The 25,331-nt window shown below is 40.8% G+C and overlaps 1 protein-coding gene across 1 annotated transcript in view; it reads right to left on the reverse strand.

The window, feature by feature from the left end:
- The window catches only part of BRIP1 (BRCA1 interacting DNA helicase 1), a 384,399-nt gene that overhangs the window by 248,454 nt on the left and 110,614 nt on the right, over positions 1 to 25,331 (reverse strand). The window contains exon 7 of the mRNA XM_089676644.1: positions 16,003 to 16,287. Within this exon, the coding sequence (XP_089532770.1) occupies positions 16,003 to 16,287 (285 nt within the window). The remainder of the gene's footprint in view (positions 1 to 16,002; positions 16,288 to 25,331) is intronic.

The following is a 25,331-nucleotide window of genomic DNA, read 5'->3' on the forward strand; positions in this document are numbered from 1 at the left end:
CCTTTCTCCTGGGGGAGAAAGATTCTGACTTGGGTTGCGCCCAAGATTAGACCCCAGCATTCCAGATGGTGTGAGGGCTGGAGTGCAGACTTTGGAAAGTCGATTATCTAGCCAAAAATTTTAAAGAACTGAACTTTGGATGTCGGCAGACATGTTTGTGGCTAGAGATTTTTTCAGCAAGAGGTGATCCAGGTAACCTGTGATAAGAATGCCTTGGGTCTGCAGGAAAGCAGGAAAAGCACTTTTGTGAGCACTCTGGGTGCAAGGGAGAATCCAATCTAAGCTACAAATTGGAAAGGATGATCTCCCACAGCAAAATGTAGCAAGTGTTGTGAGGGGCAGATGGAATGTGTATAAAAGCATCTTGTTTGTCTGTAGATGCCAGAAATTCTCCTTGCCTGAGAGAAGGAATCACAGATCTCTTTGATTCCATATGGAATTTGGTACATTAAGAAATCTGTATAGAGATTTTAAGTCCAGTTTTGCACAGATGCCCCCCATTTGATTTGGGAACCGTTAATAGGTTTTAATAAAAACCTTGAAACTGTTCTTCTGAAGGAACTGGTACAAGCATTTCTTGTGCCTTTAGTTGGTGCAAGGCAGTTATTAAATCTGCTTTATTTTGATCTGAAGATGGCAGATTGAAAGTTAAAAAGCACAGATGGGCTGAGATAGAAACTCTATTTTGTACACCTTTGAAATAACAGATTGGACCCAAAGGTCCAGAATGTCTTGGATCCAAACAGACACAAACACTGACAGACACACCGCCCCTTTTAAGAAGTAGTGGTGCCCATCATTGTGATGAGAGCTTCTGGTTAGGCTTGGTGGATTTAGAAGTATGAGGCTTGTGATGAAAGGTTCAGTCTTGGTTTTGATATTGATGCCTGGGGAAAGAAAAGAGATCAATTTTGCTGAGGATGAGTATTAACTATAGGTATAGGAGTTGAAATTTTTTCTTGGAAAAGTATGACTATGAATGGACACTTACACTCACCATAAACACTCCGCCATCAATCTCCAAATGCCATGAATCAAAATCGCATCCCTTTATGCAAATGATCAATAAAAGTGCTGCATGCAATCCACTCCATTCACACCAATATGAAAATACTGTTTCTGTGCCACCGAATCTTCACAAAGTGCTTCACCTCCTGTGTCACCCCAATGCACTCCCCAAAGATCCATGACTCTCCTATTTAAAAGAAAAAGGTCATAAAACGCTCTTTGCCCCAGATGCTCTCCAACTGCTGTTCCTCTCTTTTCCTCCAATCATCACTTGTCCTGGGTGCCCGATGTCTCTCCGTCAATAACACCCAGAGACCACAAATACAGAATCTTTCATTGTGCAGAATTTATTTAAAACTTGCCAATAAAAGTAATTAAAAATTTTTAACTTACAAAACGAGGTGGCCAATATCTTGGCACCAATACACTAAGCGTCTCTGCACCACTGTCCCACTCCCTGCAGCTCGGAGTGCATTCTAAATACCGGAAACCGGAAGTGATGTAGGGATTTGACCCGATATGACCACTGTATAGCAACCTCTATATGGTTCGCTGTGTGTCGTCCTCAGGAAGCTCCAGTCAGCCATATTCCCCAATTTTATTACATTTAGAAACACAGAACTGCAATTTCCACTTTTTTTACCAATCTTACAGCAATGCCAAATCATGTTCCTTGTTACATACAGCTCCAGGGATATCAACCCTATTGCACACCTGTGTCATCAGCAAAAAGACATACCTTACCCAACAAACTCTTAGTTATATCACTTACATATAAATCAAATAGAACAGGACATGGTACAGAGCCTTGTGGTACACCACTAGTGACTGATCTCTTACTGAGTGAACCCCATTTACAACCACACTCTAATATCTATTCTTTAGCCAGCTGCATATCCACTGAAACGCCCAAGAGCTAAGTCCTAGCTTGTACAACGTTTGTATGAGATTGTTATGTGTTATCAAATGCCTTGCTGAAATCAAGATATACTATGTCCACAGCACCACCCTGGTCCGAAACATTAGATTAGTCTGACTTGATCTGCCCTCAGTAAAGCCATGCTGCTTTGAATCCAGCACGTTGTGTGTTTTTAAGTGATCAATGATCCTTCTTTTCAAGGGTGATTCCATTAACTTGACTACAACCGATGTTAAACTCACTGGCCTGTAACTGCCAGCTTCTACCTTGCTGCCCTTCTTGTGGATAGGTGCAATGTTAACTGTTCACCAGTCATGAGGAATTTCTCCTGTTAGAAGAGATTGATTAAAAAGATCAGTTAACGCTCCAACAACTGTCTTAGAATTCTGGGATGAATACCACCAGGGCCCATTGCTTTATTAATCTTTAACCAAGCCACTTTTTCTGCTACCTCTGTCTCTGGAAATCCTATAAATGAACCATCATTACTAGAACCAATATGATTTCTCAACTTATTATGGTTACTATAATTTACTTTTGAGAAGACTGAACAAAAGTAATTGTTTAAGTGGTTTTCTACATCCAGGTCTCCCTTAACATAAGTGTTGTGTCCAGTTTTCATTTTAGTGATCCCATCTTATTTTTTCTATCACCAATGTACCTAAAAAAGAGAATATAGATCTAGCAATTTCCTCCTTTTTCTGTGCTTTGGCAGCACTGATAATGTATTTGGCCTCCTTTTATCTATTTTTATACTCTACTCTGTCAGCTACACCTCCTGTTTCCTTGAATCTCCTATATGCTGATTTTTTTTTCCTTTCGGATCCTATTTATCTCTTTAGTGAACCGTATTTTTTTTTCGTCCGTTTATTCTTACTAACTTGCCTGACATATAATCTAGTTGCCTCCAGGATGGTAGACTTAAACAGTGCCCACTGATTTCTTACTCCTGTCGTTTTACTCCAACCTTTCAATTCATTTTTTTGAAATTCACCCATTTCAGCAAAATTTGTCTTTTTCAAATCTAAAACTTTAGTTTTTGTATGATTTTTCAGTTTTATTTTAGTATCAAACCAAAAGACATTGGTGATCACTAAAACCCACATTTTCTCCCACCTCAACATTAGACAGTCGATCCTCATTTATCATCAGAACTAGGTCTAAAATATGATCACCTTGGGTTGGATTTTCTACTAACTGTTTTAGAGAAAGCCCATTCAGTGCTTCCATTACATCCCTGCTTCTGCTTGTAATAGCAGTTTGAGAATGCCAGTTATTGTCAGGCATGTTGAAGTCACCCATAATCAAAACTTCCCCTTTCATTGCCATTTGAGTTATTTTGTCATTCAACAAGTTATCATAATCTTCAGTCTGTCCTGGGGGTCTGTATATTACACCAATTCTAAGGGAAGATCTTTCTCTGGTTGGAAGGCAGACCCAGAGGGTTTCGAGTACTGCATTTGTTTTTTTAATTAATGTTAGCCTTGTGCTATTTTTGACCTATATGGCAACTCCATCTCCCCACTTTCTACTCTGTCTTTCCTGTAGAGTGTACACCCTGGTATAGTTATTTCCCAGTCAGTCGAATCCTTGAACCACATCTCTGTAATTGCAACAAGGTCCAAGTTGTCCCTAGACATAATAGCTGTCAGCTCCCAAAGCTTGTTGCCTAAACTGCGAGCGCATTAGTGCACATGACATGACAAACGCTGCTCTGTATTGCTTTATTTTTACCACCAGAAACTTTAACTGAAATGACCACCCCATCAGCCCAGTCCTTAGCAACAAAAACCCTCACATTTGTTTCAACCTGCTGGGAACAGAATAGATTCTCAACAATCACAACTCTGCCTCCATTTCTCAGGTTAAACGCATGTCTAAAAAACTCCTCAATTCCATACTAAGAAGCTCAGCACCCTTGTGTAAGGGATGCAGACCATCTCTTTTGTACAGCACAATGTTAGACTTCCTGATAGAATCATGACTAACATAACCAAAACCTTCAGCTTTACACCAATCCTTTAACCAAACACTGAACTCTGCTATACAAAGTTTTTTCTCTTGTTGTCCCTTATGCACAGGTAAGACCTCCGAAAATGAACACCTTAACTGTTGAAGATCCTATTCCAAATACTGAAAATCCTTTTCTACAGTACACACATAATTTTGGGAAAATTATTTGTGCCAAGGTGCGCAACAACATCAACATTAAACTCTTCACTATCTTTTTTGACAATTTTTAAAATAAGCCTTTTATGTCTCCTAACAGTAGTAACAGATAAACATCTAACTTCCTTTGACACTTCCACAGGATTTCCTAAAGAAACGCCTCCTACAATTGATTCACCAACAAGAATATGGCTTCCCCTTTTAGGAGCCTTTTCCACAACACATGCCTGGAATGGAACCTCAGATAAAACAGTTACATTTGGCAAAGCAATTTTTTTTTCCTTATGCCCACAATCAGCTATGTTCGCAACCTTTGTATCTGCTTCTAGCTCAGAAAGTACACTATAGGAGTTATGCATCATCACGCCAAAAGCTACATGTTTATGGTCCACAGGCCTTACTCTTCCTGACTCAACATTTGTCCACACTGCCCTTCTCCTGCGCAGTCTTTGAGAAAGAGGTGGATTTTTGCAGTGCAGCACAACTGAACAAATTGGCTTAGACAACCTCCTAATCTCAGACTGCAAGGCACTAGCCAGAGAATTTAGACAAGCAATGTCATGGAGTAGGCTAGAAATCTACATACAAATGGAACAGCATGCCAGCTTCCAAAAAGCACCACAAAAAACAAATGCCAAACAAGTTCTGCACTGAACTAAACCAAACGTTTTAAAAAACAATTTACTTAAATTCAAACACAAGTACTAACCAAAGATAGTTGGCTTCTGCACTTCCAACAAGCAAAGTCTACAGAGTAAACTGTACAATGTTGCTACCCCTCCTAAATACAACACTAATTAGGCACCAATTAGGACAACAGGTCACCTCTCTTACATATGTTAATTGATAACACTCAGTACTCAACATGTGCTAATTGATAACACCCAGTACTCAACACCTTAGCAGCACAAAAACAATTACTCCAGTACTTGTTAATCAATCACCAGTAACAATGCAGACCCAATATCAAGGTTTTAGAAAAAGTAAACAATTTAAGAAAAGCAACTAGAAATAATGTAAAGAATATAGAAATAACTTAAACTTACCGTATCCAGCTACTGCTGTTCAAACTATGCACTTTTGTCCTGCTGCTCTTCCAATGAGCAAAGTCCACGCACAAGAGCAGAGCAAAAAGAACAAAAATGGAATCCTTAAAGACTAAGTTCACTTTTTTTTTCCCCAAAATTCCAGCTCTCCTATCTACCAATATAACATTAATGTACCTCTGTTGAAGAAAAATAAATGCTCTCTGATTTTGAGAACAAGGCCTTACCTTAGCCCTTGCTGTATTTCTTAAAAAGCTTCATCACTTGCTAGTATATAGATTTAGGACAGAAAAAGCAGTAAGACACAGGAAAAATTTCATCAGTTGACCTCATTAGCACACATCGGTAGTTGCCTTCCCCCCTCCCAGCAGATCATTACCACCCACTACCACAGGTGTACAGTTTTCCAATGCAATGCAATTAATCAGTGATCACTCTTCTCACTAAATACACAGGCCTCACTTTTTTTTCTACCTTAATTCCATCTTGCATAGATCGTTCATTTAGCAGAGTGTGAGGAGCGATTAGATAACAGCCTATGTGGATAGGGCTGTAGTCCTGAAAATGTTTGTCCTGGGTTCTGTAAAGCCCACCATACAAGCTGATTGTAGAATCTCCTTTAGATCTACAATCAACTATGTAGTGCAAGGACCTGCCTGATTGGAAATAGAGTGATTGGACAGATGGTGTGTCTTTCTATGTTATAGTTTTGGTAAATCTAAAGGATGTCCACCTTTATACACCTAAAATTAACTAGTTGCGCTTTCAGTGCCATTAATTGTTTATGGCACGCCAAACACAGCACACATTTTGCCACATGAAAATACAAGTGACAAACGCAACAAGACACACAGTAAACAAAAGTGCAAGCCACATCAATCCAAAATGTCTCATGGGCTACTTTGCCACTTGTAGCACAGCCTACTGGAATCAATGGGCTACCTTATTCGTGTCATGGGAAAATTGAGCCAAAAAACATGAGCTCCCAGTACTCTAGGTGTGAATGGAGCCCAAAAGTGAAATTGGTTTGCTTACACAAAACAATGAGGCTCTATTCACATCTGTGTGCTTCCAAATGCATAGCAAACTGCACAGAAAGTGCACACTTTGCCATGCTTTTCAGAAACATGCTGCAAATGCACATCATGTTTGTGTTGTCATTACACATTAAAGTGACACTAAAACTTTGTCATACTTACCTGATCTGTGCAGTGGTTTTGCACAAAGCAGCCCCGATCCTCTTCTTGTTGGGTCCCCGCAGGCATGCCTGGCTCCTCCCCCTTGAATAGTGCACCCAGGGAAAGTCGTTTGCCCTGGGGTCATCGCAGCATGCTCATCCCCAAGCTGCTGCTCTATGCAGCCATTGGCTCACTGGCTGTGATTGACATGGGCTCCTACTGGTGTCTCAGTCAATGGGGAGAAAGAGAACGCTGCTGGATCGGAGGGGGCTCAGGTAACGATGGGGGGGGGGATGGCTGCCCTATGAGTGACAAGTAAAAATGCTCTAAAACACTCAAAACAAACGCATGCAGGAATGTGAGTTTTCATATCATGGTGATGTGAACGTTGCCTGACAACTGAGTGCTTCATCCACTCCCTCTTATGAACTTGTATAAAGATGGCCATACACTATGCAATATGATTGTACAATCTCTATACAAGTTTCTTTAGATTTACCAGAACTATTTAATCGGAGGATACACCTGAATAATCCATTAAACCTGTATCAAATCAGACAGGCCCTTGTACTACATAGCTGATGGGAGATCTAAAGGAGATTGCACAATCAGATTGTGTAGAAATTGGGAGGAAGGTAGTATTGTAATGAGGGAGGTGTAGTCCAGAGTGGTGAACACACTCTATCACACCCTCTTCTGTGATGCAACAAAGAAGTGAAGGCTTCTGGGAGATGGCCTACAGGAAGTGAATGTTGAGAGATGATCTACAGGAAGCGATGGAATCTGAAAATCATTTTAAAAATTAAAATAAACTGACAAGATTTTAAACCTCCTATGCATAAGGTAATTGAGAGAAAAGCACCTTGGGATGGCTAAGCTAGAAATGGCATTGGAGAACGCTTTTACAGTCAGGTCCATAAATATTGGGACATCGACACAATTCTAACATATTTGGCTCTATACACCACCACAATGGATTTGAAATGAAACAAACAAAATGTGCTTTAACTGCAGACTGTCAGCTTTAATTTGAGGGTATTTACATCCAAATCAGGTGAACGGTGTAGGAATTACAACAGTTTGCATATATGCCTCCCACTTGTTAAGGGACCAAAAGTAATGGGACAGAATAATAACCATAAATCAAACTTTCACTTTTTAATACTTTGCAGTCAATTACAGCCTGAAGTCTGGAACACACAGACATCACCAGACGCTGGGTTTCATCCCTGGTGATGCTCTGCCAGGCCTCTACTGCAACTGTCTTCAGTTCCTGCTTGTTCTTGGGGCATTTTCCCTTCAGTTTTGTCTTCAGCAAGTGAAATGAATGCTCAATCGGATTCAGGTCAGGTGATTGACTTGGCCTTTGCATAACATTCCACTTCTTTCCCTTAAAAAACTCTTTGGTTCCTTTTCAGTATGCTTTGGGTCATTGTCCATCTGCACTGTGAAGCGGCGTCCAATGAGTTCTGAAGCATTTGGCTGAATATGAGCAGATAATATTGCCCGAAACACTTCAGAATTCATCCTGCTGCTTTTCTCAGCAGTCACATCATCAATAAATATAAGAGAACCAGTTCCATTGGCAACCATACATGCCCATGCCATGACGCTACCACCACCATGCTTCACTGATGAGGTGGTATGCTTAGGATCATGAGCAGTTCCTTTCCTTCTCCATACTCTTCTCTTCCCATCACTCTGGTACAAGTTTATCTTGGACTCATCTGTCCACAGGATGTTGTTCCAGAACTGTGAAGGCTTTTTTAGATGTCGTTTGGCAAACTCTAATCTGGCCTTCCTGTTTTTGAGGCTCACCAATGGTTTACATCTTGTGGTGAACCCTCTGTATTCACTCTGGTGAAGTCTTCTCTTGATTGTTGACTTTGACACACATACACCTATCTCCTGGAGAGTGTTCTTGATCTGGCCAACTGTTGTGAAGGGTGTTTTCTTCACTAGGGAAAGAATTCTTCGCTCATCCACCACAGTTGTTTTCCGTGGTCTTCCGGGTCTTTTGGTGTTGCTGAGCTCACCGGTGCGTTCCTTCTTTTTAAGAATGTTCCAAGCAGTTGTTTTGGCCACGCCTAATGTTTTTGCTATCTCTCTGATGGGTTTGTTTTGTTTTTTCAGCCTAATGATGGCTTGCTTCACTGATAGTGACAGCTCTTGAGAGTTGACAGCAACAGATTCCAAATGCAAATAGCACACTTGAAATGAACTCTGGACCTTTTATCTGCTCATTGTAATTGGGATAATGAGGGAATAACACACACCTGGCCATGGAACAGCTGAGAAGCCAATTGTCCCATTACTTTTGGTCCCTTAACAAGTGGGGGGCAAACTGTTGTAATTCCTACACCGTTCACCTGATTTGGATGTAAATACCCTCAAATTAAAGCTGACAGTCTGCAGTTAAAGCACATCTTGTTCGTTTCATTTCAAATCCATTGTGGTGGTGTATAGAGCCAAAAATGTTAGAATTGTGTCGATGTCCCAATATTTATGGACCTGACTGTATTTATTGTGAAAAGTGAAATTCTGCCTGAAAAGATTAATTTAATACATTTTGGAGTCATGTCTCTAGACTGAGACCCCTCATGTGCCAATTCCTCAAACAAGGATGAGGGAACATTTTTCTTCATCCTGCACTAGCTGTGCAGAACCAGCTTCAGCTGCAATGAAATCAGAGAGGACTCTGGACGAGAGAGCGTAGGTGTGCGTTTGCAGCCCCTGTGTTCTAAATCAGCTAACAAGGCTGAACTGTTTACCATAAACTCAAACTCATGGATAATGCAAAGTAGAAAGTCACTCCTGAAGGAGTTAGGAAGATTCTGAAGAATGCTGCGACTCAGGCAAATGACAGTGGTCCGCCCATTCGTATGGTGTCCTTTTTGGGGGTATACTGCAAGCCCCCCAGAACGGTAGGTGGACTGTAAGCTGGCAAAGCTCACAGGACCCATGCCTAGCAACTATGATCCACAATTTAGTGAGCGAATTCCCACAAAGGGTACTGACAAAACTCTGTGGGAGCATAAAGGATTAATGCTGGCTGAGCCAAGAGAATGTACTGTAGGCATGTGCAATGGGTACAGCTGTGTCAATGTCAGGAAGGATAAGAAGGTCCTTGCATACTCGGGAAAATAGCATGTACATGTGCCATAAGACAAGCCAAAGGGAGGCCATGCAGACTCAGTAGGGGCACATAGGCAGTAACGAATACTGGGCACCAAAAGGTAACTGCGCCTCTTCCCACTGCTGGCCCACAACCAAAAGTGTTGAAATCAACTATCCAGAGTTAAAGTAGCACTAAAGGGAATACTTTTTAAATTTAAGATAGAGTAGAAGGGAATTATAACCCCTCTCCTCCTTTTTGCCATCTCTATACCTTCTGTCTCATAGCGAAAACAAGAAGAGGAAATACCTCCAAAGTAAGAAAATCCCTGGATGTCAAGGGTCACCAGAACTAGTGTCCCCATTGAAAGATTTCCCCTGTAATTCTGTTATGTTGACAACCCAAAACATGGGATTTTCTTTAACTTCTTTCACTCTCAGTGATAACGGTAAACTGGACACAATAGATGAGGTGAATTTCCCCAACGAGGACTCAGACAGCAATAAAAATCTGACAGATGTTCTAATCCCTATAAACTCAAAACCAAAAAAAAAAAAAAAGTTTTGCCTTTATTTATATAGTTTATCCACTTAGGGGACTCCCCACTTTATAACTGTCTACAAAGTAGTAGTCTTATGACACCCTGCAGTCCCCTCCAAGCATGGCAAGATGGAGGCAGAAAGCCAGTAAACAAGGGAGATTCCCAATACAGACAGCGCTCTCCCGGTGGGCATACCCATAAAGAGTCTTCAAGGACAGGGTTCCATCAGACGGGTGCACTGCGGGCATGAGTTTATAAATGGCTAACCCATTACATCAAAAGTGGTTAGGAAAGTGCAGCAGCAAATCTCAAGACACCCTCAGGACACATTACAGGTCGGTCCAGCTTCATCACCATATCCATAGTGGGGTATGAATATGGTCTTCAAGGCGAAGCCAAGGATCAGCCAATTCAGAGAGCAGCACATTGTGCTCCACTAGAAGAAAAAAAAATCTTGATTAAAAAAAAGCAGAGAAATGAAATAGTTTTCTTCTGAGAAGAGAAGATGTTTGTTCTCCCAAGAAACTAGCAAAAAATTGAAGCACAGTGAGAGTATAAGGCATTATATAGGCTGTCCTTACAGCTTTGTTTGATAACAGGACATGTCAATATCACTAAGTGAAAAATATTGGTAGATTTTTCAGATTACAAAAGTAATCTTGTCATTTGTTTGCAGATGTGCAGTTACTAATTGTTTTCTTGTTTAGCAGCACCAAATGCTTCGGCTACCACTTAGTAACTAACTACTTAATAACTCTTTTTTGTAGAAATTACAGAATCCATATATGTCTTGCAGCCAATCTTTGTTCTTCACTTTTCCAGTTCAGAAATACTCTTGACCTGCATGCACTGCTTGTTTGATGTAACATGGGGCTAAAAGAAAACAAAAATGGAATATATTGCATTGCAATATATAACAAGTCCCGAGTGATGGTGGTGACTGCATATGTTTTCTTATACTAGGCTACAAAGTACTTCCTGGGATGGAAATTCCTCACCTCACACCACGAGAAATATGCTATCCAAGTGCAATGGTAAACCATGTAAGAAATTGACTTCCTAGTCTTTAAGACTGTAAGGATAATTGAATAAGATAGGCCCCATAGAACCTGGGCTTCAACAATTAAGCAACAGAAATAACCAACAGTGCTAAGCTGGTTCCTGGTCAAGAAGATCCAGACAATCTGAGAAGGCCCATTAAGATTACACCAGGGGCTGATGTGTTCAAATACAATTGCCAGTTCAGTGCAATGAGATTCACTCCATCCCAATCCAATCAGGTTGAAATGATCCCATGAAGTCATCAGGGAATCCACCCTAGAGGCCCAAGGAATCCTCTATCTGGAGATAAGCCTGTCCAGTTTTTTGTTGAATCTGGAAGTCAGGAGGTCCACAACCAGTATCCCCCACCTTCAGATCTCTAGAAACATCTTGGCGTGAACAAAACCACTCTCCATAGTCCAGACTGAGGAAGTTCGCATACTAACTTTCCACATCTGGTATGTGTAGTGCAGACAGGGCTGGAACAAGACTTTCTGCCTAATAGAAGATCAAATTTGCTTCTCTTTAAGCTGACAGACTTCTGGTAACTCCAATGGTTGATGTAAGCCACCACTGTGGCACTATATGACTGAAACCTGGCCAAATAACCTAACAATGATAGGTCCAGTGTTGAAGGGAGAACCAAATTGTTTTGAGCTCCAGAATATTGGATGGGAAATGAGCTTAATCTGGAAGTATTAATGACTGCTCCTCAGCCAGACAGGCTGGTGTCCACTTGAAATACTTTTCAGACCATCAGAAGAATTTCCCTGACTCTAGTGTGGGACTCATCCACCAGGCCAAGACAAACCTGATTTTGGTAATCAAGAGAATGCTACAGTCCACAGATTGAGTCCCTCTGTCCCACGCTGCCAGGATATTAAGCTGCAACAGTCTGGAATGATATTGAGCATATGGCACTACCTCCAGGCCCAAGACCTTCAATTAAAAGCGGCAGGTTGATTGGCTCTTGGACTGTAGAGTCCAAGCATGGGAGTGGAGAGGAGGAGATTTCTTGTGAGAGAAGTACCTTAAACAAGGTCATAACCAGGACCAGGCCCAGATACTCTAAGCAATAAGACAGTTTCAGCACTGAGTTCTGGAGTTTCAGGATTCTCCCAGTCCGGAGGACAATGGCAGATACTGCCTGTGACGACTGCTCTCAAAGAAGGAGGCCATCCAGGTATCCCACAATCTGAATACCCTGAGCATGACGTAGGACAAAAAGGGGCTAGCATCTTGGTGAGGACCCAGGGTGCAGTGGACATGCCAAAGGGAAGAGATAACAAATTGGTAATGTCATGCACCCACAGCAAAGTCCAGGTAGCATTGATGCACCGGGAAAAAAGGAACGTTTAAATATGCATCCTCAATGTCCACAGAGGATAAAAAATACTCAAAACCTGACAAAGTTGCTGTGAGAGGAGGGTCAGAGAAAAACAAGTGGAGAACGTTAGAGGGGGCCTGCTTGTGCTCCCTGTAGGCTGAGGCCTCTAATAAGGCTGAACACAGGCTCATAAATTTACATTCAAAAATATTATTGAAAAAATTTAAGGTACAAAGCATAGCATAAGAAAACTTTTTGAAGTTACCAAGAAGACGTTAGACAGCTAGAACGTTGCTGCTGAGAATGTAAAAACATCCCACAGGGTCAGGCCCATAAATTTCAATATATAATTTAAAAAGTCATCCATCAACAAACTAGGGAAGTGGATCACCCAAGATGGAGTTAAAGTGTAACTAATGACAAAACTTTTTTTTTTCCAGTTTTGAACAGAGTGGAGAGGGAGTAGAACCCGTGTCAGGTTTTTATTCCTTTATGTGTCCCCTGTAAGGAGATTCATCCTCTCTGTTTGTTCTGTTTACTGTTCTAATCATTGAAAGTAAAAGAAAATCCCACATTTTGGGTTGACACCAGAAAATTAATAGAGAGAAAATCTTTCAATTGGGACACTAGTTTAGGTGACTGATTACACTTCAGGATTTCCTCACTTTGAAGAGATTTCTTCTCACTTCCTCTCATAGTGTCAAACATAGGATTATTACAGGTTGGCCTCACAAATTCTGCCTGGGTAAAGTCCCCCAATGCAAAGCCCAGAAGTAACCAATTCAGAAGAGCCCCAGTGGCTCTGCAGCAACTGAAGAAATCTTGATAGAAGAAAAAAATCGTCTTAAAAAAAGTTCAAAAGATGTTCACTCCTCTAAGGAAACTTGCAAAAAAAGAGGCATGCTGGGAGCAGGAGGAGTTATATACTGAGGTCTCCTTACAGCTTTGGTTGCCACTGTCCAGCTCTTGAAAGTGGCACTATAACCCATCAGTTCCGAAAGTGTTATCCTATATCCTTTAAAGTACAATTAGTACCTGTTGATCTTGCTAGAAATGCAGTGCCCTTGCCACTTTCTGTGCAGAAAGCACAAACAACCTAATGTTTCTTTGTAAACTACTAATCCCATCAATCTCCAGGTAACAGGGATGAACAAAAGCAGAAATGTTTGAAATCCAGCCTAGGTGGAAAACATTGCACCCTTCTGAGATATGGTGAAGATGTAAACCTAACCACCCTAGGACAGAAAGCGTGCTATTTGTTTTTTATTTAGATACACTTTAAATCTGTCCTTTGCATTCCTTCAACAATTAGGATACTTGCACACTAGGCATTTAGCCCATATGCCCCTAATCCCAGCATTCCAGTGCACCCAAAAGGCACAGATGCAGGGTATAGCCCCACTGCCTGCAAGCCTGTCAAACTCTATGGCAGACCGAAATACTCAGTGGGTGAACAGGACTGAACACTGTACCGAAAGGTTGAAGAAAAAAAAAAAAAGGTGTTTGGCGCCATATGCATTCAGGGACATACAGTATCTCACAGAAGTGAGTACACCCTTCACTTTTTTATAAATATTTTGTTATATCTTTTCATGTGACAACACTGAAGAAATGACACTTTGCTACAATGTCAACACACAGCCATTAATGTCTAAACCGCTGGCAACAAAAGTGAGTACACCCCTAAGTGAAAATGTCCAAATTGGGTCCAATTAGCCATTTTCCCTCTCTGGAGTCATGTGACTCGGTAGTGTTACAAGGTCTCAGGTGTGAATGGGGAGTAGGTGTGTTAAATTTGGTGTTATCGCTCTTACTCTCTCATGCCGGTCACTGGAAGTTCAACATGGCACCTCATGGCAAAGAACTCTCTGAGGATCTGAAAAAAAGAATTGTTGCTCTACATAAAGATGGCCTAGGCTATAAGCAGATTGCCAAAACCCTGAAACTGAGCTGCAGCACGGTGGCCAAGACCATACAGCAGTTTAACAGGACAGGTTCCACTCAGAACAGGCCTTGCCATGGTCGACCAAAGAAGTTGAGTGCACATGCTCAGCGTCACATCCAGAGGTTGTCTTAGGGAAATAGACGTATGAGTGTTGCCAGCATTGCTGCAGAGGTTGAAGGGGTGGGGAGGACAGCCTGTCAGTGCTAAAACCATACGCCAAACACTGCATCAAAATGGTCTGCATGGCTGTCGTTCCAGAAGGAAGCCTCTTCTAAAGATGATGCTCAAGAAAGCCCACAAACAGTTTGCTGAAGACAAGTAGACTAAGGACATGGATTACTGGAACCATGTCCTGTGGTCTGATGAGACCAAGATAAACTTATTTGGTTCAGATGGTGTATGTGGCGGCAACCAGTGAGGAGTACAAAGACAAGTGTGTCTTGCCTACAGTCAAGCATGGTGGTGGGAGTGTCGTGGTCTGGGGCTGCATGAGTGCTGCCGGCAAAGAGGAGCTACAGTTCAATGGGGGAACCATGAATGCCAACATGTACTGTGACATACTGAAGCAGAGCATGATACCCTCCCTTTGGAGACTGGGCCACAGGGCAGTATTCCAACATGATAACAACCCCAAACACACCTCCAAGACGACCACTGCCTTGCTAAAGCTGAGGGTAAAGGTGATGGACTGGCCAAGCATGTCTCCAGACCTAAACCCTATTGTGCATCTGGGGGGCATCCTCAAACGGAAGGTGGAGGAGCACAAGGTCTCTAACATCCACCAGCTCCGTGATGTTGTCATGGAGGAGTGGAAGAGGACTCCAGTGGCAACCTGTGAAGCCCAAGAGGGTTAAGGCAGTGCTGGAAAATAATGGTGACCACACAAAATATTGACACTTTGGGCCCAATTTGGACATTTTCACTTAGGGGTGTTCTCATTTTTGTTGCAAGTGGTCAAGACATTAATGGCTGTGTGTTGAGTTATTTTGAGGGGACAGCAAATTTTCACTGTTATACAAGCTGTACACTCACTACTTTACATTGTAGCAAAGTGTCATTTCTTCAGTGTTGTCACATGAAAAGATAGAATAAAATATTTACAAAAATGTGAGGGGTGTACTCACTTCTGTGAGATACTGTATACACAGGAAGCAGGAATTCTACTTGTACATGCCTAGGGGGTTTTAAAGTCCAAATAAATATTTTCAAATAGAAAAGGCTATTTATGTCTCTAGTCACTAAACTATTGTAATTTGGTCCTTTGTGAACACTGTGGTTTTCCACACATAGATCTTAAAAGTGACCAATGATTGGATCTAACCCCCACTTCATTTGTGTAGTATTTCCACCTTGCAAAATTCTTGCGCTTTCAGAAGAAAAACAAGAGAATGATTGTACATTGGTTGATAGATGTTAAAGCATGCTTGAAAACATCTTACTCTAGTGTTAAACATGCTAAACCTGCAATCGTTACAAATCATCCTCAAATCAGTTGCATGATGAGCCATCCTATAAAGAAAGATCATTCATCTTTACAAGACAAATATTGCCCTTTGCATGTTCAAAAAACCTTTTTGATAGCGCCTAAATTAATGTATTTACCACTTAAGAAATTTATCGACTCAAGACCACTATGACTTTATTGTAAATGTGACATATAGCAGTTTAACATGTATTTATAATGCTAGAACTACAACGTAATGGTCTACTTACATCCTTTGCTTCAAGAAGTTCTTTACATTTCTCATTCTTGTTGGTCTGAATGTCAGGATTAACACAGGTATGATCTCTACTGGAAAGTATAGTCATCCGTACGCCAGAATAAGCTGTTTTCCGCAGTTCCCTGGTTATCTGGGCTATTTGCTTGTGTGTTCGTGTACCAAAAAATATCTTGGGCACTCTCTGCTTTTGTTCACTGTCTTTTTTTTTGCCATTCACTTCAGTTTTTTCCTGGGTTTTGTAACATCCACAGAAACAGAGACTGCATGGCTCTGAGTGCTGTAAAAGAGTAAAAGCATCTTGATAGAGGTAATCAAAACACAACCTTTATATCACTTACACTTTAAAAAGCTTTCCAAATATCTTGCAAATTTTTTTTGTTTTTTAATACTGCTTTAATGCATTGAAAGTATATCCTAAACACAGGTTAACACTATAGTCTCATCAACCAGCATTTATCAATTATTAACTCTCACAGCATGTGTGACCGAGGCCTAATGTAGACTGAATAATATTCTGTTACAAGGAGAATCCTAACATCAAATTTAAATTACATTCACCAGTATGTTAATTTGTTTTTCAAATTCGGTTTTGAATTCCTGTTCTAATACACCTATATGTAATTTAAGAAAAAAAAATCGATTAAGGCCTGGTTCATACCTCTGCAGTTTGCATTAGATCAGTTTCTGCAGTGCTTTTTGCAGTGCATTTTGCACGTGCGTTTTTGACGCGTTTTCATGCATTTTACCCCTTTTTTTTTTGGGGGGGGATAATTTGTTGTTGGGCAGAGTAAAAAATGCACTACAATCTTTTCTGCAGCTTCTCCATTGAAGTCTATTGAACCAAAAATGCACCATTTTGCATCTTAAAAAGTCCCTGACCCTTTCCAAAAAAGCAGCAGCTGAAAAAAGCATAAATGTGAACATGTCCCATAAGAAACCATGTTAAATGAACTGTAGTGCGTTTCTGCAAAAAGCACCAAAAATCGCATAGGTGTAAACCAGACCTAAGTAAAATGCTCTCTAGAATTTCAGAATTTTACTCTGAATATGCTTCCAGCAAAAAAAGAAAATAGATAAAATAGTGTATATGACTGAATTCGAAGGGGGCCTCTCCACTTTAAATTACATCCTTGGTTTGAGTGGACATTAGTGAGTTTTATCATTCACCACTTCTTTCTAATCTTGGTTACTCAGAGAGCAAAACATCCTTGCCAATATTCTCATCTTGGTCTTCTCCACCATAAGCTTTATGAAGCCAAAAAATGGTGTCATTTTCCCCCATCTTCATATCTTACCAATGATGCATGTGTTACAGTTTTACCTGGAGCACAAGTGGGTTAATCATTTGCTAAACAAAGTAACAAGATTTCTGATTGACAAAACAATCAAACTTGTTAAGGCCAAAACATAGATGCTTTAGTTAATAGAAGCATGTAGGCAAGATTTCTTAATTTCTGCTAAACAAAAATTATAATGTTCCATTTAATTATACTTTTTTATACAGTTTGTATGTTCTACATCTGTTTAAATAAATACATTTATATGCAGTGTGTGTGTATATATATATATATATATATATATACACATACACACACTGTATATATATATAATTTTAAACATGACAAATGTTTTCCACTGTGGGTTAGCTAAAAAGACTGCACAGCATTAAAAGCTTCCTCTCACTGAAATCATTTATAGAGCTGTCTTATACTGTACAGGACAAGTCATTGCGCCGACTCATCTAGCAATGTGTGTAAATTGCACTAATAAACAAGACATTAGTGCATTGTGATGCCATTATTTTTCTATGCATTTGCCATGTGTTGTCGTGCAAAGGAATGGGCTGTCATAATACAATGTATGTTATCATTCAACAATCTCAACAATCTGAATAGGCCTTTACCCTAGGTTCACACCTGTGATTTCCGCAGCATTTTGCAGAAACGCACTACAGTCCATTTAACATGATTTCCTATGGGACACGTTTCACATCTCCGCGTTTGCACCTGATGCATTTTTTGGAAAGGGTCAGGGACTTTTTTTTAAACACAAAAAGTTTTATTTTTGGTTCTATAGATTTCAATGAAAATGCTGCAGAAAAGCATGTAGTGCATTTTTGCCGTGTTTTGCATTTGAATCTGCCTAGCAACAGGGGAAAAAAATAAACCCCCGCAAAATGCGGCAAAAACACATGTGCAAAACCGTAAAACGCACTGCAAAAAGCACTGCAGAAACGGATCAAACGTAAACTGCATAGGTGTGAACCTAGCCTTAATCTTTGTAAACCTCAGCCTTTTTACAACAGGTGGAAAGTAAGAAACTCAAATGAAAGGAGACCAAATCGCTACCTGCCATTCTGAATTCTGTTACATGTTTACAAACTAATACAAGAAAAGACTTGATGGGCTATAGTGCATTAATAATTAAAAACTGATTAAAGATTTTCATAAGATAAATCACAAACAGCAATCCAGCATTATTTTATATGTGGGGGAGGTGGTAGAGTAGGGAAAGTTCCCCACTCAACTAAGACCTGAATCAGTACTTAAAGGTTAGGCCATTTATAATAACAGGCTAACCCAGGGTATAAGCGCATTCACAAGATATGTCTATGCTGCCATTTTTAATAATCCTTGTGATTATATGCTTTACAATGAGTAGTTGAAAGTATCCCTGTAGAGCTGATAATGCAAAACACAACAGTTCTTGGGTATTTTTCTTTTTATTTATAAACAGTAAGATTATCCTCTATAAATAAATGCTAAGCCATGGCATGTGTTACACCACAATACTGGGGATCAAGCTGTCTCTTAGCCTTTACTATGTGGAAAACCAAGTTCAGATTACCCTCAGTCCCACTCAACCTTGTCCACCATTAAATATTACAATAAGCAATAGAATGGAGGTGAATGTGACCCTTCTGGAGCTGTCAGTCACAGGGATAAAAGGTTCACTGATGTGCCAAAGAAACAGCCCGTCAAACCGGATAAAGTTTCCTTCTTGTTGGAATTGTTACAATCCCTTCTCAAGTTGCCAAGAAAGGTAGGCTTCATTACGGTGTGCTGCCACATTAAATAGCCAGCTCCAAATATCCTGCCTTCTATATTGAATAATTACTTATTCACTCAAAAGGATAAAAAGGACACGTTATGAATGGAGTTCTTGTACATGGTGCAGGAGGAAACAGCTGACCTGGTGGTGTCCCTTACATTCACTGCAATATCCGACTTGAACGTGAAAGTAGAGAGCAAATTATATAATGATTATTTTTACTCTCAAGACTTGTTCCAGTATTCATTGGTATGAATTGTATTAAATTACCTTGACTTCCCTTTTTCCAAGTTTTATACGGGAAAAAGACGATAAAATTGAAACATAAATGTATCTATTTCACATACAGTAGATGGTTAGTCACTTCAGAGGAGAACGGAAAAAGAAAAAAGTCTGAAAAACACCGATGACCTGCATATGAAATTGTTAATCTGCAGTCATTGTGCAATGCTTAAACCACCTAAGTATATTTGGGCACATCAATTGTCACACAAGACGAAGGAGAAATTTGTTTATCCCACAATAAATCAACTGTAAACAATATTAAAGCCTAAATTTACTTATAAAAAAAGTAAATCTTTGTCCTCATTTAGCAGAAATGTTCATCCTCCAATGCCCCCCACACCACCCTCGCCACTGTAATCTTTCAGTACACCAGGGGTTATTAGAACTATGGGAGTTGTCACAGACACTCATTACTATGCCTGACCTTTCCAGCTCCAAACCCAGCTCATCCATTTAAAGAAGCCCTACTACAGCTTCTATGAATAAAAACTCTATGAATGGACCTTTCAATCATCTGCCCATCCTCTATTCATAGATTGTATTTCATTCATAGAAGCTGTATTATCAGCTTCTATGAATGGAGGAGCTAGGCAGAAAGGGTGGGCATAGTCAGGCACTTTTGATGAGTGTCTGTCACAGTTTTCTTAGTTCTATTATTCCCCACCGCACCAAAAGTTTATGGTGGCAAGAGGAAGTGTTTTACTAAATGAGGATTTAGCAGCACAAGGGAAACATCACTGAACATATTATATATGTTGTTCTTATTCTTTTTTTTGTTGTTGTTGAAACTTTAAATAAAATGTTTTCATTACAAATTACAGTACATCTTTGCTTTTTAACTGCACAGTGAAATGATAATTTTCACAACTCAGTTCCCTCTTCTTGAAAACAAGATTTCTGGCATGATGGAAAACTGAGTACTAGTATAACAAACTCTTGTTACAGACAGTGTAAAGAAAAAAATTATAGTCAGTCACGGACCTCCATATCAGAAAGGAATCACTGATGATGACTGAAGTGGATGGCTAGCACTGTACCAAACAAATCTAAAACGTCTCTGCCACATCCACCATAATATGCAGTTCATGTCCCTTTCACATACATTCACATCATCTGGCACAATTACAGGTTTAATAATTAATACTGCAATTTAAGAGAAAAAATGTGCCTCCAGTTACAAATATACTTTAATATACTGCTTATATGCAATACTTAATAAAACACCCAATATATTGGATTTAAAAAACATAACTTTACATAATAAAAAAGAGAGACAGAGATCTATCTTAACAAGAGTACCCAAATCAAATCAGGCCTGTGTACAAAATGGCACCAAAAATATAGGAGCACCATAGCCCAACAAAGATAATAAAGTGCAAATATTTGAATAAATGTATAATAAACTGGTCTGTTTATAGTACATATGAAGTGGATTCAGTTCCCACAATTCTCCATTGTATCATGGTTTAGACATAACTCTTACTAAAATAGGAAGGTTTTTGTACTTTAATATACAATATTGGGTGTTCTGGTAATTATCAAAGGATAAGTTTACCTTTGGAACATGTAACTTGTTCCACCCGCTTTTAGGCAAGCACATCCCAGCAGGTAAGGGGTGGACTTAATATGAAGGAGGTCTGTGATGTGAAGGGTAGGCTGTTATGTGGAAAAGGGGCTTTGATATAAAGGAGGGGGGGGGGGCTATGAACAGAAGGATGGGCTGTCATGTGAAGTGGGGCTGTGATGTAAAAGGGGGTGAGGCCGTGATATGTAGGGGGTGGGGCTGTGATCTGAAGGGGGGCTGTCCTATGAAGGGTAGAGGATGTAATGTGATTCAGAGGCTATAATGTGAAGGGGGTCTGTGATATCAAGGAGGAACGCTGATATAAAGGGGAACTCTGATGTAAAGGGGGGACTGTGATGGGAAGGGGGGACTGTGATGGGAAGGAGGGACTGTGATGGGAAGGAGGGACTGTGATGGGAAGGAGGGACTGTGATGGGAAGTGGAGATGCTGTGAGGTAAATAGGGTCTGTGATGTGACAGAGGCAGGCTGTGATGTGAAGGGGGTGGGGTGGGGTGGGATGTGGCAGAGGCAGGCTGTGATGTGAAGGGGGGCTGAGGCAATGATCTGAACATGAACACTGACGTGAATGAGATCTATGACGTGACAGGGGTCTATGATTTGAAAAGGGGTCTGTGATGTCATGGGGGAGCTAGGATGTAAAGTGGGGTTCTGATGTAAAGAAGGTTCTGTGATATGAAGGGGGCCAGTGAATTGAAAGCGGTCTGTGGTGTGAAGGAAGGACTTTAATGTGAAGGGAGTCTGAGGACACTGATACAAATGGCGACACTAATGTTAAGGGGGGGTGATGTAAAAGGGGGGTCCGTGATTTGAAGGTGAGTCTGCAATGTAAAGGGGAGGCTGTGATATGAAGGGGGCCTGTGATGTGAAACAAGGGTTATAATGTGAAAAGAGAGGAGTGCTGTTAGGTAAAGGAGGGACTGTGATTAGGAGGGGCTGTGACGTAAAGGAGGGCGGTGATATAAGGGGAACTATAATGTAAAGGGGGGCTGTATGATGGGAAGGAGACTGTAATGTGAAGAAAGGCTGTAATGTAGGAGTAGGAGGGGTATTTGTGGGACTATGACGCTATACTGGTGTGGCTCAGTGTACAGAGCCCTGTGTTGTTCGTAAACACAGGGCTGTGTGCTATGATTTGCTAAGCTAATCATCAGGTCCTGGCCATAAATCATTGGCCGGCACCTACTGACCCATTTGTGCTGCACTGAATCACAGCACAGATCAGGTAGGGGTTCGCGTATACCTGGAAATGCAGGATCACTTACATGTAGATGATCCAGCGCAGCAGGGCCGCCAGCTAAGAGTAAATATACTGTGGGTGGTTCTTAAGTGGTTTTAAATAATTAAGGAAAATGCTTCAGTAGTAAAAGGAGAATCCACTGTCAAGTGAAAGTTGGATAGACATTAAAAGGGTGAAAAAAACACTAAAGTGGAAAACAACACTTTTCAGAATACCTCCACTTAAAATATGGTAAAGCACACACTTAGCACCCCTATACCAAGAAAAAAAGACACATTGGTCACACAGGGAAACACCGATCTTTTATAAACAGCTTCTAAATTTTTTATAGCCTCCTAGCTATTAAACAAAAGGCCATGTATACCCCAGCTGTAATGATTATTAGTCTCACAGCCTATTCTCGACAGACTACTTTTACCTTGTCGACCAATCCTGGTCATTCAGATCAGACTACGGTCTGATCCAACCCTCTTCTGCAAATAGGTTTGGACATACTCTTTCTGCGTGCCCAAAACAACTGCTGTCATAGCAGCAAAGGCTTATATAGGAGGAGAGTACAGCTTCTTTAATGGGGCCTATATCTGTCATGTACTGTACACCAATAGAGCTTTAGTCTGGGAGCTACTCAGGTCAAAAAAATGCACCTATAAAGGACAAACCTTCTTGAAGGCTGAGGGGAAAAATGACACAGGTTAAGGTTGGTAAGAGGGCTTTAGGCTGACCAGCTCTTTAGTAACATAAAACAGGTTTATGCAGTTCCACCCTTACAAATTACATCCAATTAAGAGCAGGAAGTTGACACAAGGGCATCTTGGCATTACCACATATTTAGTTTCTAACAGACCTAACACTTAACAAGAGCTTCGTCGGCAGAGCGACCAGCAGGCCCAGCACACATTTCCTGCGCTGTCGCAGTTGATTTCACTTAGAACTTTAACACAGTCCCCTGACTGGGGCAACACCTAAGAAAGAAGATCCTTTCATTGTGGCATCATCTTCAGCCAAAACTCCAGGAGGGAAAACCCTTCTAGAAGTTTGCACCAAACATTTATCACATTCCCCAGTTCACACCACTGGACAAAACCCTCAGTGACTGCTAAGGCAGATACATATTTACAATTTGTATATTTATAAATTTTCACACTAACTATTGGAGACAACTCAACAGCAGTAGAAAAAACTAATCAATGTCCTGAGTTCAGGAGAAAGCAACAGAACACAGAAAATTGCAACCAAGCTCAGGCTGGTTACAGCCTAGCTACAAGAACACTAAATTTAACTGGAGACAGTAGAGCTTAAGGTAGGATTAAATATTCCTCTGTTGTAAAGCCACTACAATAAAAGCCATAAGCTGAAGCATGCAAGTTGTAGGAAAAGGCAGGCAAGGAATGGTGAATCCAAAGGTTCCTGAAAAGCTGTGGAGCCACCTTTAATACAGAACTAGAGAACAGGTAAACATCCTAGACAGAATGCAGATAAGTGACAGTCTAGAGCGAGAAGGCAAGAAGCAGACAACTGTAAGGTCTGCTGTATGCGGATGTACATTATATTTCACAATGCGGGTTTAATAACACTTTAAAGGCATCGGTAGCGCCCCCCCCTGACTCCCAAGCATCGGGGGGACTGATGTTTCACCCCAGGGTACTGGTTCTTAGGCATGGTGGGTGTGGATAGTTGAAGAAAAATTGGACACCAGTCACTTTTAGGCTGAACAAAAGTGAGTTTATTTCTAACAACAACAAAAAGTAGGGAGAGAGGGCTAGAGCTCAGGGACACCCCAGAACAGTAGACAGACAGATCAACAAAACAAAACAAAACAAAACAGCTAGGTAGACAGCAATACAGAACAAGGGCATTAGGCCTGCACCCAATATTCTGCACCTACGTAGCAACAGCTATACCCTACATAAACCAAAAACTCACAGCACCATGCAGGGTTTCCTTGGATGAGTCCATCTTGACCCTTTTCCAGGCTCTTCGCAGTTCCAGGCTCATGGAAGAGTAATCTCCAGTACTTCATCTTAGAACTCCATCCCTTTCCTCATGCTTCCAGGGAACAGACAGGCTCTGCCATGCAGAGCCTCCAGCACATGGCTAGGCCTCAGACTTCAGGCCTACCCCAACATAGCTGTTCCTCACATATCCACACCAGACCAAGGTCTGGGTGGGAGGACCAGGATCATTTGACTTCCCCTAAATATATACTCTCTCTCAGCATGCATCGGTGGCCAAAGGAAACTCCTACTGATTGGCTGAGAGAAGTATAAATATTCATAACCCTGCTTTACTGTAGCTTGTCACACTAATGCCAAAAGGTGACAGTGCTACCTACTGCTAGGCCTGTCTTAGGAGTAAACTCCAAGGACCAAAAGACTACGAATCAGCCAGGTTAACTACAACCTAGCACAGCTAAATTTACTGGTAGTCCCTGTTTAAGACAAAGGGGACACACATAGTACACCTTTACCAAAAAAGGTGAACAACGTCCTAGCAACAAGGTACGACAAGATCATGCAATCTCTGGGAGCTTTTCAGCCAGACTTCATGAGGTACATAAATGGCCTGAACCTATAGAAAGGACATTATTCAATTTTTGTCAAAGTTGCAGTTTGCTATTATCTACAGGCGCTACTTACCTGTGAAGGCAGTTATTTGGTAAAGGTGAACTATGCCTTTAAGGCAAGATCCCTACAAGTGTAAATATTTTTCCCAAATAAACTACCTCTGTGAGCTCAGGCAAATTTGTTTATCTTAGACGGCTATCCTTGCACCACTGACTACCCTTGATGCCTTTAAAAGAGACAAGAAATCAGTAGTGTGAAAAAAGCAAGAATACTGGAAAGGTAGGTCAGGAATTTCTACAGTAAAGAGACTGACGGGATGAATGTCTTGAAGCCCCAGTTGGGTAAGGTTGGACCCACTGATTAGCATCACAAATGGTAGAAGCAGGTTCACCTAAAGCATAGAATGTAAACAACAGCCTGTTTGCAATAGGCAAACCAGCATGGGTGGCATCTCCTAGGCTGCAGCCCTTTAATATGCCTCACTGGTGACTGATGCAGGAAATAGAAATGATTGATGGTTGGTATATATATATATATATATATATATATATATATCCAAAACTGGTATGGAGGCACTCACGGGGCTTGTAGAGGTGGA

Source organism: Staurois parvus, unplaced genomic scaffold (genome assembly GCF_062004578.1).
Source record: "Staurois parvus isolate SC_StPar_1 unplaced genomic scaffold, SC_StPar_1.0 ptg000172l, whole genome shotgun sequence".
Classification (NCBI taxonomy): domain Eukaryota; kingdom Metazoa; phylum Chordata; class Amphibia; order Anura; family Ranidae; genus Staurois; species Staurois parvus.